Source organism: Astatotilapia calliptera, chromosome 19 (assembly GCF_900246225.1).
Source record: "Astatotilapia calliptera chromosome 19, fAstCal1.2, whole genome shotgun sequence".
NCBI classification, from domain to species: domain Eukaryota; kingdom Metazoa; phylum Chordata; class Actinopteri; order Cichliformes; family Cichlidae; genus Astatotilapia; species Astatotilapia calliptera.
Window position 1 is genome coordinate 21863997 of NC_039320.1, and position 16797 is coordinate 21880793.

The 16797-nt window shown below is 40.4% G+C and overlaps 1 protein-coding gene across 1 annotated transcript in view; it reads left to right on the forward strand.

The window, feature by feature from the left end:
- fancm (FA complementation group M) overlaps positions 1–16797 on the forward strand; it is a 43908-nt gene that overhangs the window by 23322 nt on the left and 3789 nt on the right. Inside the window, exons 10-17 of the mRNA XM_026151464.1 lie at positions 992–1198; positions 1306–1546; positions 1640–1788; positions 2236–2400; positions 13019–14879; positions 14967–15067; positions 15765–15833; positions 16021–16122. Of these exons, the coding sequence (XP_026007249.1) occupies positions 992–1198; positions 1306–1546; positions 1640–1788; positions 2236–2400; positions 13019–14879; positions 14967–15067; positions 15765–15833; positions 16021–16122 (2895 nt within the window). The remainder of the gene's footprint in view (positions 1–991; positions 1199–1305; positions 1547–1639; positions 1789–2235; positions 2401–13018; positions 14880–14966; positions 15068–15764; positions 15834–16020; positions 16123–16797) is intronic.

Below are 16797 nucleotides of genomic sequence, written 5' to 3' on the forward strand. Positions count from 1 at the left end.
AAGAGGGTGGTGTGACAGAGAAGGATGGTAGGGATAGCGTGGAGGTGATCCATAAAGGGAGCAGAGGCAAGACTAAGAGGACAGTGTCCAAGGCTAAACTCCTTTTTGCCAAGCTAAAATTGACTATGCAATCTTAAAAGAGAAAACCCCCCAGAAAGCATTGACCAAAAATATTCAAAGATTTGTGATCACATGATCACATGTACAGTATTGTTTTAAAATTCAGCAGAATTCATTTGTAACTTTTCCTTTTAATGGCAGTGAACTCCATGTTTGAGTTTGACTTGCCTTGTTTACATTTGGTAAGCACCTCATGGGCTGATTGGAAAGTTGGTAGTTTAATTTCTGGCTGCTCCAGTCTGACAAAATATCGTTAGACAAGATACTGGTCCACAAGTTCCTCCCAGTGCATTCATCGTCAATGTGAATCTGGATAGAAATCACTTAGCTTTAGAAACAAGCTTGTGTGAATGTGTGTGAATGGTTAAATGAGGCATGTTGTATAAAGTGTTTTAAATGCTCAAGTAGAGTAGAAAAGCGCTGTGTAAGAACCAGAACATTGTAGGGTATAGGGTTATAAAACCAACAAAGAAGCTGTGTACAGCAGTCAGTGCAATACCCATGTATTAATTTCACTGCTGGTTCCAGAGAAATATAATTCCTCTCTGCAGACTGCATGTTCCATTTCCTATAAGCAAATAATACAGGAATCAAACTAACATGCAAATGCACTGACCATCCCATTGGCTGGTCTGGTGATGGAATATAAATAGAGCAGATATTAATCTGTAAAATGTCATAAAAAGGGACTCTAATTTGGAACAAGCAAACAATTACTTCAGTTTTCCATTAGTATGTAGTTAGCACAGATTTGTATTTCTATAATACTTTTGCTATATAGTTGCACTAAAGAGTTTAGGGGGACAGTATAAGCTGGAAAGATTAAACTACTTTATACTTTGTATGACTTTTTCCTACTTTTTTGTTGCAGGTGGTACACAAGTTCAGACAGGGAGGCTTCAACACACTGGTGTCAACCTGTGTGGGGGAAGAGGGCCTGGATATCGGAGAGGTAGACCTCATTGTTTGCTTCGATGCACAGAGGAATCCTATTCGTTTGGTACAGCGAATGGGGCGTACTGGACGTAAGCGTCGGGGACGCATTGTTGTCATCCTGGCTGAGGGGCGGGAAGAGCGGGTGGGTGTTGTATAGTAATTCTAGTCATTTCTAGGCAAAATGAGAGATGATAACGCAAATGTGGCTCCACAAAACCGTCTAAAAAGTTCAGTCTTTGTTTTCTCCAGACTTACAATCAGAGCCAGAGCAACAAACGCAGCGTCTACAAGTCCATCACTGGCAACAAAAACGGGTTCCACATGTACCCCAACAGTCCCCGTATGCTGCCTGAAGGGCTGTACCCCAAACTCCATAAGATGCACATTACCTGTGGGCAGTTTGATCACCAGGAGAACAGCAGGCGGTCTGTCAGGGGTCGACGGTCCCACACCGAGAGTCGGGCCTCACTCATCCACCCTCAAAACCTAAGTAATTCCAGAGTCTTTTTTAAGATTGATCAAGTTTTTATTTGTGGAATGGTTTTCTGATATTGACTGAGCACATCTGTGTATCTCTTGGTAGTTCAACAGGGCAGCTCAACATCCAATGGTTTTCTGAGCAGTACAGAATATTCCCTATGGGAGTCAACCATGAAGCTGGAGGATACTGAGCCCCATCCAACCCTGAAGCAGTCACACTTCCTGTCAATACCCAGTGACCCACTTCCTCAGGTTTCTTTAGTATTATTGTTTTGTTTCTCTCATTCTACTGCAGGTCTGAAAAGGAGATAAACAAGGGTGCACTGATTATTGGCTCATTTTAAGTTTAACCTTGACAGCTGTGCCAATCCTATCCAGTGACAGGAGTTTTGAATAGAACTACCCCTTTGAACCGCTTCATATGTAACAATAAAAGCTGAGACCAGAAATGGGGAAAAAATAGAAATGAAGATATTTTGAGTGGCTCTATGGATTTCTGGCAGTTAAGTGTCACTTCCACATTTGCATGGGGCACGGAAAGTGCAGTTGCCATGATTTCAGGTGGAATAATCTCCCACCTACAGCTGGAAAGCTATGCATGGTAAAACCAGTTTGTGTCATATATTATTGACTTGAATGTAATGATATTATTTCTACTTCAACCTTACTTTTTTAATTATGTTATTTCATGTCCCTAAGGAGGAGGTTTCCAAAGACAAACAACCATCCAGGGAGCTGTCTTTGTGGGAATGGAGACACTGGCAACACAAAGCGCTCCCTTCTCATGTTGTTGATCATTCCCTTCGCTGCAGCCACTTTATTAAGGTGATGGAGCTCATAGACCGCATGAGAGAGGAAAATGAGGTGAGACGAATGTTTGGTTAGTCATCATTTTGTTGTTTTATAAATAATATGGCATTCAGTTATAGCAAATGTAGTACTTCTTTGTGTCGTACAGGAGCATAGCTATAGCCTAGAATGAGTTGACAGCTTACTAGTAAATCAGTAGAAAACCTAACCACTAATTCAAAGCATACACCACTAATTGAAAAGCTCTTGGTGATAGGAAACTGGTTTTATAAAATGACCTTAGACATCTTGCGTAAATCTTGCTTAGTTTCATAAAATCGAGACAGTAGTGAGCATTTACCCATGGGAAAACCAAACTTCATAAACTTACTAGGCTGAAAGGAGTCAGCTGAGTTGCATGTGAACACACAATTGTGGTTTGTGTTGAGTTACTAAATTCATCTTTTTGACCTGGAAGGCAAATTCCTTGCATAATAAACAGTTTCCATGGCGTAATTGTGGCTTTAGTAAGGAGATAAATATTTGATTTATATTCAGCTGGGTCTTTCCAGGCTGTTTCTCCTTTCTTTTTTCTTTCCAGTTGCTATTTAAAGAAAAAGGACTGAATGAAAAGATTCTCTTTTAAAAACAACACTTCAAACACTATTTTAATTAGCATCTCAGTGCACTTGAAGCCAAATTTGTTATCAGTGGGTTTTAGTTATTTTTAAAGAGAACTTAGCTATTTTTTTTCTCGTAGAGGAAATTGAAGGGTTTACCATCTCAAAGTGTTCTAGCTCATAATTCATCTCTCGTCACAGTTTGCTGACCCAGCAGCAGCAGCAGCAGCTTCGTTCATGCTTTAGCTGCTAATTGAGAGCAACCGAATCAGTATGGTTATCACATCAGTCCTGTCACAACAACTGTTGCCCCGTTGAATTTGCATCTCAAGAATCGAAGATGGAGCCAACTCAAGTATTGCTTTGGTGTTATTTAATAATCAGTGTATGAGAAAGGTAACTTAATCACATGGTTTTTCCAATTACTTTCTTCCTGACCTTGTTTTTTGTGTTCAGCTAGTAGGTACCCGCTAAACACCTTATCGCCCGATATCTGCTATAGCCCGCTACAGGCCTCCTCGTCTCGCCATCTGCCATTTCACAGATTGTGCCATCGATAAGACCCTTGAAATTAGGTCAGAGATTATGGTAAAACTGACTGTTGGCTAAACTAACAAATGGGCTCTTATTGCCATTTTTTCCCCAATACGGATCTTGACCGTACTCGTGAAGGAGAAAATTATTCCACTTGTGAAAACAAAACAGGATTACGGCGCAAGATGGCAGCTTATATGTCACATGTTTTGATGGTGGTTGAATTCAGGTCACAAGTCAGCCAATGAGTAATTAGTATTTGGAAGTTGGCACATTTGTCATACTTTTGCTACAATAGAGTTGAAGTGAGATGATAAAGGTATGATTGTGGTCTAGACTTTCAGCTTGAAATCGACCGGCTTAACTAAAGTATTGCATTAACCGTATAAGAACAATCATTTTTGAGTTCCTCCATTTTTGCAGCCTGAAAACCAATTGGACACTCTAAAACCAGTTGGAATGCTGTGTAAAATGTAAGTACAAACAGAATGAAATAATCTGCAAATGTCATAAAAACATTTTATTAACAATTCAATATGAAAAAAAAAAAGTTTAAACTAAGAAAATTTACCATTTTATGAAAAAAGTAGGGTCATTTTGAATTTAATTGAAACTCAGAAACATTTGAACAGATGAACAAGATGCCATGTTTACCACTGTGTAGAATCACTTCTTCTTTTAACAACACTCTGCAAATAGTCTGGTCTCTCCTGGGAACCAAGGCCACCAGCTGCTGGACTTTTAGGAGAGGAATGCTGTCCCATTTTTCTCTGATAAAGACTTCTAGCTGCTCAACAGTGCAGGGTCCTCTGTAAAATATTTATTTATTTAGTGCTAAATCTTTTCAGTTGGTGAGAGGTCTGCACTGCAGGTAGGCCAGTTCAGCACCTTGACTCTTCTACAAGAAAGCCACATTGTTGTAATAGATAAAATATGTAAGGGAAAAGATCCCATCTGGATGTGTTTCTCTAGGACCTGCATATACTTTTCAGCATTGATGGTGCCTTTTCAGATGTGTAAGTGGCCAAACTGATAGGCACTAATGAACCCCCATAACATCATAGGCGTAGGCTTTTAAACTGAGCCCTGATAACAAGCTGGGTGATTCTGCTCCCTGGTTTGTCCTTTAGTCTGTCCATGTTTTCCAAAACGAATTTAAAATTGTGACCTTTCTAACCACAGAACAGTTTTCCACTTGGCTTCAACCCATTTTAAGTGACCTTTGACCCAGAGAAGCTCACGTTCATCTATGTTCATGTTCTTCTTTGTATGAGAGAGCTTAACCTGCATTTGTGGATGGCATGGAGAACTGTGTTCATAGACATGTACATATATATATATATGTACATGTATGCTCATATATCATGTACATAACCTTTTTGGTCCTTTAAGTTCTAGCTGGATGGAAATAACCAGAATTGTATACACACCAAATACCTGGAAAAAGCTAATAAAAAATTCCTGAAAGGTTCTGGCTCGACACCAGACTGGTCTGTCCGTCACAAAATTAAATTAGAAGCTGTCTTCAGCATCTCCATCTTCAGCGACTGAGAACAAAACCTCTTTCAAATCTGTAATTAGTTTTGAATTTATTTATTTCCAGAAAGAGCAAATCTCTTTTTTTAATTCTACACAACCAGTAAACAAACTACAGCAGTACAACTGTATTTTAAAGTCCACAAAACATGTTTGTTCATATTGTTCTTGTTTTTGTTCATCGTTTTAAACACATAAAGTTAAGGATTAACTCGCAATATAGAGGTGATGAACTAAGTTGTTTTTACGTTTTTGCAGCTCACGCACAAAGACGTGTTCTTTTTTTTCTTTTTTTTTTGTGTCCCGTTTGGATCTTTAGCCATCAGAATTGTTGTCTTAAGGCCAAGAAAGATGCCAAGCGGATTTATTTTACCAAGTCGATCATCATGGCCTTGCCATATTGGTCCATTTGATTTACCTTTATTATAATTATGAATTTATTTTATTTTCGGTTGCTACAAACGGGACAGACATGACTGGGGGATAGGACAGGGAGAAAGAATGAAAGAAAGAGAGGGAGAGAAAGAAAACAAACAAACAAACAAAACACCTGGATCACCTGTATGGAGAAAAAAAAACAGAAGAGAAAGCAAACAACAAAGAGCAACATAATAAAAAAAAACAGCACCATCACAATAAACTAGCTAGCAGTAGATAACAGTAGATACTAAATATTAAACGATATTGTGCAGCACGCAAGATAGACAGCGCACAATGTGCTTTGAGGCAGCAGCCAAGAAAGGTGTAGTCCGTGTCTGTGAACACCCGTGTGTACACCTGTGTGCATACCCCGCAGCTACGGAGCAGAGGCCAGAGGGGGTTGCAGTGGCGTGCCCGCGGGCTCTGCCGGCAGCCAGCTGTACCAGAGAGGACCAAGCTTCAGGCCCAGAGGCCTGAGGGCATCCCACCCCCCGGAAGGAGCCCAGCCGGGTCACAGGCGCCCGGCCCCGCAAATCGGCCACCAGGAGTGAGCCGGTACATACATGAGCGCCCAGCCCCAGACGACAAGGACCACCAACACACCAACGACTGAGGGCATCAGCCACCGGCAGGGAGTGTGGTGAGGGGAGATAGGCCTCCGTATTTTAGAGGGCCTGAGATGTACCCAGAGAGGTTGAGTCTAAGACCCAACCTGACATATAGACACAGACGAACAGGCACACTCGGACACAAACGTGCATTCCCACCCCATATGCACAACCAAATACTCGGCACTCACCCAACGTGTAGACAGACACAAATAGACACTGCACAGACAGTCGCACTCCCCAAACATACTCTATATCCCAGGTCCAGGTACCCCCGCCCTCAGAGGGGAAAGCCGCACCTAGATCCAGGAGATGTAACCCTTCTCTCTGGGGTGGAGGCAAGCGGACCACCTCCTTATCTGCAGTAGCAGGGAGGCCCCGCATCCCAGACCCCAGTCTGACGGCCAGCACCTCCTCCCAGCCCCCCAGCCCTGACGGCTAACAGAACCGGGGTGAGTGAACACCTCAAACCTGATCCATATCAGGTTAGAGGTGTTCGCCCGCTCATATGTAGTGTTGCTGTGTGCTGTTCTAAAGTGCATTTAAAACTCAGGAGAGCATAAGACATGTGTTCACCTTTCAGGCATTAACTCATAAGCGGACTCGCCCTCGGCACTCACTTCCTTTACTCTCGCTGTCAGGGATAATGTGAGCCATGGATTACTTGTTTAGCCTGAATTTGAAGAGTGCTTTTGACCCTTTGCTTTTTTCTCTATGTCTCTTGGCATCACAGTTTAAAACAAGCAAAAAAAAGTCCTTGAATCAAAGGCCAAACATGATTTTTCCTATTATTCTCCTTCACTAAATATCCCCACTCTGGAAATCATGTGCTCATGAGACAAGAAAAAACCCACCCTAAATAAAAAAAATTCTGTTTTTCATCTCACTGTTTCTCTCTTTTTACAATGAAGATAGCCAAGCAGCAGGCCCCTTCTCCTGATATTATGTAATGGTTCAGAGAACTGTTATGTAAGGCCAGAAGGCTGGAAGTAGGTCAGGCTGTGATGACCTAGATGTACAGTGTACTAGACTGAGGAGGATAGAGTTGTAGATCAGAAAATAGATGCAGAAAAGATTTTTATAAAGCTAAATTAGACACATTTTAAAGCTAATTTAAATGTTAAAAGATATCTAAATCTGAATTTTCCATTTCAGTTTTCCATTTCTATTTTAAAATAGATTTTCTGGAATACTGTTGAAATGTAATAAAGATAGATGATGTCAAATGGTTTGATCTGTAAATCATAAAAAAAGCCCTATATTAAAATGAAAATAGTACAGCATCATTATCTTCATTCATCCATTTATTTTCTAATCTACTGATCCAGCTAAGTACAAGCTATAGCAAGGTTGTTTGTAACTCCCTCACCCCCAACCGGTCGTAGCAGGCGGCCTTCCTCTTCCTAATTCTGCCTGAGGTTTCTTCCTGTTAAACGGGAGATTTTTCTTCCCACCATTGCCAAGTGTTTGGTCACAGGGGGGCATCTGATTGTTGGGCTTTTCTCTTTGTTATTGTAGGGTCTTTACCTTGCAATATAAAGCACCGACCTTGATGTGACTGTTATTGTGATTTGGCGTCATATAAATGGAACTGAAATGATTTGAATTGGACAGTGTGGACAGTACAGGGAGTGCAGAATTATTAGGCAAGTTGTATTTTTGAGGAATAATTTTATTATTGAACAACAACCATGTTCTCAATGAACCCAAAAAACTCATTAATATCAAAGCTGAATGTTTTTGGAAGTAGTTTTTAGTTTGTTTTTAGTTTTAGCTATTTTAGGGGGATATCTGTGTGTGCAGGTGACTATTACTGTGCATAATTATTAGGCAACTTAACAAAAAACAAATATATACCCATTTCAATTATTTATTTTTACCAGTGAAACCAATATAACATCTCCACATTCACAAATATACATTTCTGACATTCAAAAACAAAACAAAAACAAATCAGCGACCAATATAGCCACCTTTCTTTGCAAGGACACTCAAAAGCCTGCCATCCATGGATTCTGTCGGTGTTTTGATCTGTTCACCATCAACATTGCGTGCAGCAGCAACCACAGCCTCCCAGACACTGTTCAGAGAGGTGTACTGTTTTCCCTCCTTGTAAATCTCACATTTGATGATGGACCACAGGTTCTCAATGGGGTTCAGATCAGGTGAACAAGGAGGCCATGTCATTAGTTTTTCTTCTTTTATAGCCTTTCTTGCCAGCCACGCTGTGGAGTACTTGGACGTGTGTGATGGAGCATTGTCCTGCATGAAAATCATGTTTTTCTTGAAGGATGCAGACTTCTTCCTGTACCACTGCTTGAAGAAGGTGTCTTCCAGAAACTGGCAGTAGGACTGGGAGTTGAGCTTGACTCCATCCTCAACCCGAAAAGGCCCCACATACTCATCTTTGATGATACCAGCCCAAACCAGTACTCCACCTCCACCTTGCTGGCGTCTGAGTCGGACTGGAGCTCTCTGCCCTTTACCAATCCAGCCACGGGCCCATCCATCTGGCCCATCAAGACTCACTCTCATTTCATCAGTCCATAAAACCTTAGAAAAATCAGTCTTGAGATATTTCTTGGCCCAGTCTTGACGTTTCAGCTTGTGTGTCTTGTTCAGTGGTGGTCGTCTTTCAGCCTTTCTTACCTTGGCCATGTCTCTGAGTATTGCACACCTTGTGCTTTTGGGCACTCCAGTGATGTTGCAGCTCTGAAATATGGCCAAACTGGTGGCAAGTGGCATCTTGGCAGCTGCACGCTTGACTTTTCTCAGTTCATGGGCAGTTATTTTGCGCCTTGGTTTTTCCACACGCTTCTTGTGACCCTGTTGACTATTTTGAATGAAACGCTTGATTGCTCGATGATCACGCTTCAGAAGCTTTGCAATTTTGAGACTGCTGCATCCCTCTGCAAGATATCTCACTATTTTTGACTTTTCTGAGCCTGTCAAGTCCTTCTTTTGACCCATTTTGCCAAAGGAAAGGACGTTGCCTAATAATTATGCACACCTGATATAGGGTGTTGATGTCATTAGACCACACCCCTTCTCATTACAGAGTTGCACATCACCTAATATGCTTAATTGGTAGTAGGCTTTCGAGCCTATACAGCTTGGAGTAAGACAACATGCATGAAGAGGATGATGTGGACAAAATACTCTTTTGCCTAATAATTCTGCACTCCTTGTATATCCACCCTGCAGCATGTACTTCTTTCTCAGTAAAGCCCCTGCTTAATTCACTGTTATTATTAGTAGTAGTAGTCTCTGTAGCTCAGGTGACCTTCATATAGCTCACACCCTTAAACCATTCAAAACATTTAGGGCTAAAGGATGAATAGAAGTGTCTGTTCCCCCAACACACAGGCAAACAGGAGATGATACACCACAGTGGTAAACATGCCCTTGTTTTTTTTTCTTTATAAATCTTTGACAAATTTGTAGGAAACAGACATATAAGGAGAGAAACTATGTTTATAATTATGTTATTGTTATTTATATATCCACTTAAAGTTGAATAAGCAATAAAAAATACATAGATGGATTCTGCTTGGATGTAAACAAATACTCTGGGATTATTATCATACAGTTATTTTGGACAAAGAACCAACATAGGTTTGTTTTTGTGATTTGTCATAATGCATTTTTCCCTCCTGTGGTCCTGTTGAAACTTGCCTCCCAGTGGCTGATGTCACAATTAGCTTTAGATCATCCTTCATTATTTTGAGTTGTGATGCCAAATCCATTGAAATATAGTCTTGTAAATCAGCATTTCAGTTGTTCATAGTTGTTCATGTACCACAATCTGACGACAAAGGCATTTGACGATTTCTTATCCTGAGTCGTAGCTTGTTTGGAAACAAAGTCACGCAGACCCATGAATACAGATGACAGTTCTTTGTGTATGCTCATGAGCATCAAATTCATGTTGTTGTAGTGCAATGAGATAATCAGCTGAGAGGAGTTTCCACTTTGCTGCTTCCCTCATCATGCAGTCTGAAACAATATGAACCGTCTGACCCTTCTAGCGTACACAGCGCTCTCTTTATCTCGCTCTGTTCTCGTCATCAAGGTTATTTCTGTCTGCAACATTTCTAGATGTGGCGACTTAATCTGATCATTAATTAATTGAGGGCCAGGGGTTGGGGTTAATCCTATATGAGTGAAGCCCAATCCATTACTTTTCAGCAAGAATATCCAAAAATGGCATCAAATATTATTAGAAAATCCATCTTTTTTTTCTACAAGGGAGGTGTATGTTAATCGAAAACCAGATGCTAGAAGATAAGGTGTAGTAAACAGAAGCTCTTACAGAGATAAAAAAACAAAACCGCAACAACATCAAAGAGCAGTAATCACATGGTAGCAACTAGAAATTAGGGATGTAGATATGGTCAAAACAACCGTGCTGAAGTTTGAATCAAGCAAAGATGATCTAAGTGACTCTGAAAATGGATGGCATGGATGTTGGTGCCAGATGGTTCTAACAATGAGAACATATCCAGTAATTAGCAGTTCTCTGGGTGGAGATACTTTGTTGATGCCCGAGGTCATAGGACAGTGGGTCTCTGTTTCTTCTGCAGTATCCAAATATCTGGATGCCTTTATTAATGGCAAGATTTAAGATGTTCTGAGGAGGTTCTGTAATACAAACATATGATATTACAGAACTTTATGAAAGCGGCTGACTCACGATAATATGAACAGTCTTAATAAAGATAACCATCAAATCCACCCTGTGCTTTTTGTGTTTACAAATTTAACCGTATTGACAAAAAAAACTCAATTTCTTGGGATTTGTTTTGTAAGTTAATAGTATTGTTTCACTTGGTATTAGTCGTTTTTATTTTTGTAACACATAGTTTTAGTTTTATGTTTACTTATGGTAAATTAAAACACATTTCTTTGCTGTGAGTTTAAAAGAGAAAGTCCAGTTTTTTTATTATATATATTTCTAGGGAAAGCCTCACCTCTGAAAAGTATTTGCCTCTTAATCAGAGGTGTGAAGTGCTGAAATGATAATTACACTGTGACGACTGCAAGCAGCTCAGTCTTTGCCCGCAAGTTAGTTTGCTTTGTTAAAGGATTAAAGGAGGCGGTATAAGGTGTGTAGAAAAAAATAATAATAAAAAAATTGCAAGTCGCCACAGAGTTGTCAAGTACATTTTGTGTTTAGCACACTTAAAAACAAAGTGTTTTACAACAAAAAGAATAAAACTAAAAGGGTTCATGTTGCACACATTCACACTATTTACCTAAATGAATACATCACCACCTTTTTCTCCAACCACACTTCCCAGAGATTCCAAATGTTCAATGAAAAATACGTCCTCAGCTTAACTTTGAAGACGTTTGACTTAGAGTCATTAAAGACAATAAATCACTCTGAAATGCAAAAGATGTTTTAAAGTGAAGTGACAGTGTTTTTAAGGCATTATCAAGAAGGACGTGTAATTTGTGGAGGATGTGTGTTTTTCCCAGGATAAATGTCACATGCACGCACGCGCATTCACTTAACTTTATTGTATAACAGGCGCCATACTGACTCCAGGTCTTACACTAGAAACCTGCTGATCAAGAATCAGAGTGCTTTAGTTCAATACTCATAAATTAAACAAGGTTGACGTTCCTTGTAATTTTGTAGGAATACTCTAGAACCAACTGAGCACTAGCTGCACATTTGAGCAAGAGAAATTAAAAGTGAATGAAAATGAGAAGGTTATTAGTGAAAATGATTTATTTTTCCCTAAAAAAATGTCAGTTTTTCTCATACCAGCAACATAATGTTTAATTCAAATCCAGTGAAATACCTGTAACATGGATTGTTACAAGTTTCACAATCACTCATTTCCACAGGATGAATAATAATGTCTTTGCTGATTTTGTGACGTTTTCCTGTCACACTAAATTTCCTCTTTCCTTAAAAAAAAACAAAAAACAACGTTGCACAAATACCTTGATACCCACTAAATGATTTACCATGAGATTTGCTACAGACATTCATTGTGACTCCAGTCACTCGGGTTATCCCATGACTTTCCTCTTGCACAATTATGGAGATCATGTTGTTTTTTGGTTTTGTTATTTAACTACATATCTTCATTAATAGGTGGATTACCGTTACTAAAATTGTTCATATTTTACTCAGGATGAAATGTTCTAACTTTGATGTAGCTTTTATCTTGTCCAGGACATTTTGTTTGTTGTTTTTCTCCGATGTGTAACTGCAATTTATTCTGCACGTCACGGGTCAGGAAAGCAAATGCACAAACACGCTCGGAACTTAACTCAGAGTCAATCCATATGATGCCTTATAGTGATTAAAACTGGAGTCATTTGTTTTTTCATGTGGTTCAGGCTATGGGGTTTTGGTGCTAAATAACCAAGACTTCCTTTTATGAGATCAGCTTGTGGTGGTAATGCGGTGGATAAGTTGTCCTCACTTTCAGTGTTATTGACTTCTATCTAGACAGAAATTGTACTTTTCTCTCCACTTTTGTTAGATGTCTTTCTTTTTCTTTTGGTTCACTAAACGTCGTCCTCCTGCTGATTGCAGGCTCAATGGCACCCTGTTGACCCAAGCAGGAAACCACTTTAGATGAATCACTTCCAGGTCATGTAGTTTGCCAAGATGACATGTGCTAGATGATGTGCGTGTACTTGTGCTTAAGGAAAAGATGAAAAATGGGATTTGGGGGGTTTAATTTTCTTTGAATTATTTTGAGTAGTGTCCTTAAAAATTATTATTCTGATTTTTGTTTTTTTGTTTTTTTATCTCAAAAGTTATATTGGACTTTTTAGACCTGTACATCTCTTGGTAGGGCACTTCCTGATTAAATGCTGTTTACTTTTTGAAGCAGCATCAGTGTAAAAGTGCAAGCAGGTCCAAAAAAACCAATTAGATCTCTGTCTTTAGTTTTCATGGAGCGAGATTGCTTCTTATTCAACTTTTTATTTGTGTGTGTTTGTGTTCAGGGGGAATGTTGTTATGAACGGGAACTTCTTCCTTACCTCCACAAAGAGGACACTGTGAAAAGCAGACAGAAAAAGCAGAAGGGCACAAAGACCTGCACCAAAACCGCCAACGACAAACCTAAATCATCCCATTCCTCTTGGTCTGAACTGGAATATATCGATGAGGAATTTGAGGGGAGCGATACACGAACAGCTGGGTTATTAACCACATTGGCCGTGATGAAACAAAGGCCTCCTGCTGAAGATAATAATGAGATACCTTATGATGACAGCACAGACCGCTTAAAACTCGAGGCTGATATTGATAAATGTGAAACTGTCACTGAGGACCTTATCAAAGCAGATGGAGAACCTGTGAATTTAGACAATCTGTCACAGCTTCCTGCTAAAAGTGATGAAGATGAAGATGTTCAGCTTCAGGCAATGTTCTACCTTCCTAAATGGGATGCAGCCCCACTGCCCTGCTGTGATAAGCTCCTCCCAGGGAGAGATGAGAGTCTGAAGGTCATCCTTGCCAGTGTGGCAGAACTCCTGTCCCGATCTCCACCATCACTCGTGGATGACTTAGAGCCCCCTCCATCACTTTGTCCTTCTCCTCAACAGCCTCCTCAGCCCTTCCTTGTCAGCTTTACCTTGGATGTGGACGATGACGATGATGATGATAAGATGATAATGAGAGAAGTTGAGAAGCCTCCAGATGAGCTTCCAAATGGTAAAGACTGTGGTAAAATCTCTCCTGACTTTCCCAATCAGGAGAAGCACCCTGTCAGTGTAGCAGCCAACAGCCCAACTTGGGATGAGGTTTTTGGGGAGGACGTAAACGATATTAATGAGATCAGGGATGACAGCAAGGAGTCAGATGATGATGAAAAGTGCAATGGCTTCAGGGAGGATCAGGTTCATGTAGAAGCTGATGATGTAAGTGAGGAAAAACAGAGCTGGGATGATGTGAGGGATGAAGAAATACCACACTTGACAGATGGTGTTTTGAAAGACGATAAAGCCTCAGAGTGCAGCTCGGAGATGGATGAGAGCATCGATCTGTTCGAGGATGATGAAGCCTTCCTGCAGATGACCATTCCTGATATCCCCACTCCTTTGGATGGCATCACACCCGCGACATCCCCGACGGAGAAGAAGTCTGAAACAGTGCACGTACATACCCCAATTAACCCATGTAACACTACACAGTCAGCGGATGGTACCCACAGATTGAGGACAGTGGAATCAAAAGGAGTGGCATTCAGCGAAGGTTTGACTCATAATGTAAATGCCAAGCTGATAATCCAGAACACAAACAACCATAACACTACAGTGACAGAACTTAATATGCACACACCAGCACAAACTAAAACTGTAGCAGATAATTCAGTTATGGGCAGTGCAGTCACACCCCATTTTAAATCTCCTGAGTCATTTAACAGCATGCATGACTTCTTTTCAGTCAATTTTGAGCTTGGCTATTCACTGGAAGACTCAGAGGAAGAAGATGAAGCAGTGGGCATGCCTGCCCCTTGTATGCCTGGGTCTTCACAGCCTAAAAAGCAGATTGACTCCACCACACTTTCGGCAGCTGTCTCTAACTCTTCTACTCCCTGTAACAGCTTTGCTAAACAGAGAATACCTCCAGTCTGCAGCGAATCCAAGCATTCCACACCACAAACGCTGTCAGAATGTAGGATGTCTAAAAGTGGTGCGCTCCCGTCTCCGATCATGTCCCCGGGAGCAAAGCGAACCCTAATGCCCGGTCTGCCCTCCAGCTTGAAACGCAGACGAGCACAATTTGGCATCACTGTAGCAGAGAGAGGGCCTAATGAGGAAAACGGCTCGTACCATGTTTCTGGCTCTTCTCCTCATGCAGGTTTGTTTAATCTCAAAGAAAGAAACAGCATTTTTATTTTAAGTTGGTTCCCAATCGTATTTGTGTCTACCTGCTTGTTTCTCTCAGCTTCTTACTTAGTGGAGGGCAACAGTGACAGCGAGGATGAAGTTGTGCTTCATAAAAGAAGACATCCGAACAAAGTCAACCCCTTATCATCCCCCGAAGTGGTGAGAAAGTGCTGAATATTTTGGGAATCTGATGATCTTTTAATTTTTAAAATGCCATACATTTCAGGAGCAGAGGTATTGTTTTAAACAGGAAAACATTTACATACACAACAGTGGAGCAATTTTGTTTTTAGTCTAGCTACATTTTTGTATAAATGGGGAGCTTTTATGCTCCAGCTACAAAGTTCATATACTGACCTAGAGCACTGCGCGATTCATGAACAATCCTTATTTAATCTTGTGCTTGGACAGTGGGTGAAACATCTAAGTTCACCAACTGTATGTCACAAACAGTTTTTGCTCCCTTCGCCCCTTTAGGACAGCTTTTTTCTGATTGGCTGCAGATCACAAACAAAATCTGAACAGCATGTCGATGGAGGTTCAGTGGCCTCAGATTGTTTGACACTTTGGCCTTGTTTAATATGAACATCCAATATTATTGAAGTATAACTAATACAAAAGATAAGGAGAAGCATTTTAAGCCCCCTTTACAGAGTTTTAACCAGTAGTAAACAAACAGTTGCTGCTCACTTTGCAATAAACAAGGCATATATGACAAAAAAAGAGATATGAGGAGGTATCTGATTCAGACAGTTTGCTTCTGTCATTTATTTCCAGGCTTAAGATATTCAGCTTGTAATCAGGGGGAGATTGCTCTATGCTGTATCTAACATGTAGCATGTCTTGTCTTTCCTAGTCTAAGATCAACAGTGATGTGGACTCCCCGGTGGTAGTGAAAAGAAAACATGCTGCTCCACTCAATACTGTAAGCTCTTCATGACTAACAGTAATGCGTAGCACATGGTTCAATCTGTTCAACACAGATGATGTGATTTAATTACTCGTGCTCCATATATCACTTAAGATGTTTCTACAAGTGCTCATTATCTAATAACATGTCACAAACTACTAACAGTTTTCAGTATTTCACCAATTTGTTCTCTGTGTTCCAGTCTGATGAAACGGGAGGCGAATCTGTTTCTGATGATGATTTCCAGAATGAATCTGTTTCCGTGTGCAGAGCCACAGTGCAGAGAGCTGAAAGGAAAGCCAAGGTTTGTACAGCAACAGATGGCTCAGCCGGATGCTGTGATCTGAGATCCCTGTTTTCATGTAACTGTAAACACAATATAAACATGGCTTGTATTTAGGTTTCTAATGTGAGTGGGGAATGCCATTTTGAAATGACTGCAGTGTTATGGAAAAGTCTTCATCCATCCATCCATCTCAGCTCTGGACAGTGGTGAACTGTACCCTGCCTTTTTCCCCAGAAAACCATTCATGGATGGACGGATGGTCTTGAGCAACAGTTCTCCAGACTTTGCGATGGTCTTAAAAGGCTATTTTTCACTAATTTTCAGTCTACAGCTTTTACCTGACCATTTTCAGAGGATTTTTTTTGTCTTTAGGCTTTTTGTTACTAGCAGCCTATGACAAAACAGATAATGTGTTCCTTAATTCTTTAGTTGACAGTTATGAAATAGTATTTCTGCACCAACCAGTTGATTCCTAAGGAGCTTTTAGCTGGGAACTTAGCATATCTTGGCATGGTGTGCAGTGTTTCCTTAAAAAATTGGAGGAAAGTGGCCAAATTACACAGGAATTGGACTGAAAATTAGTGGCAATGGGCCTTTTGAAGTATTGGATCCAAATTTAAAATTTTGGATCATATCATTTATATGTACTTAGGAGAACAGAAGACAGGTACAGCAGTGGTGGTCTGCAGCCAT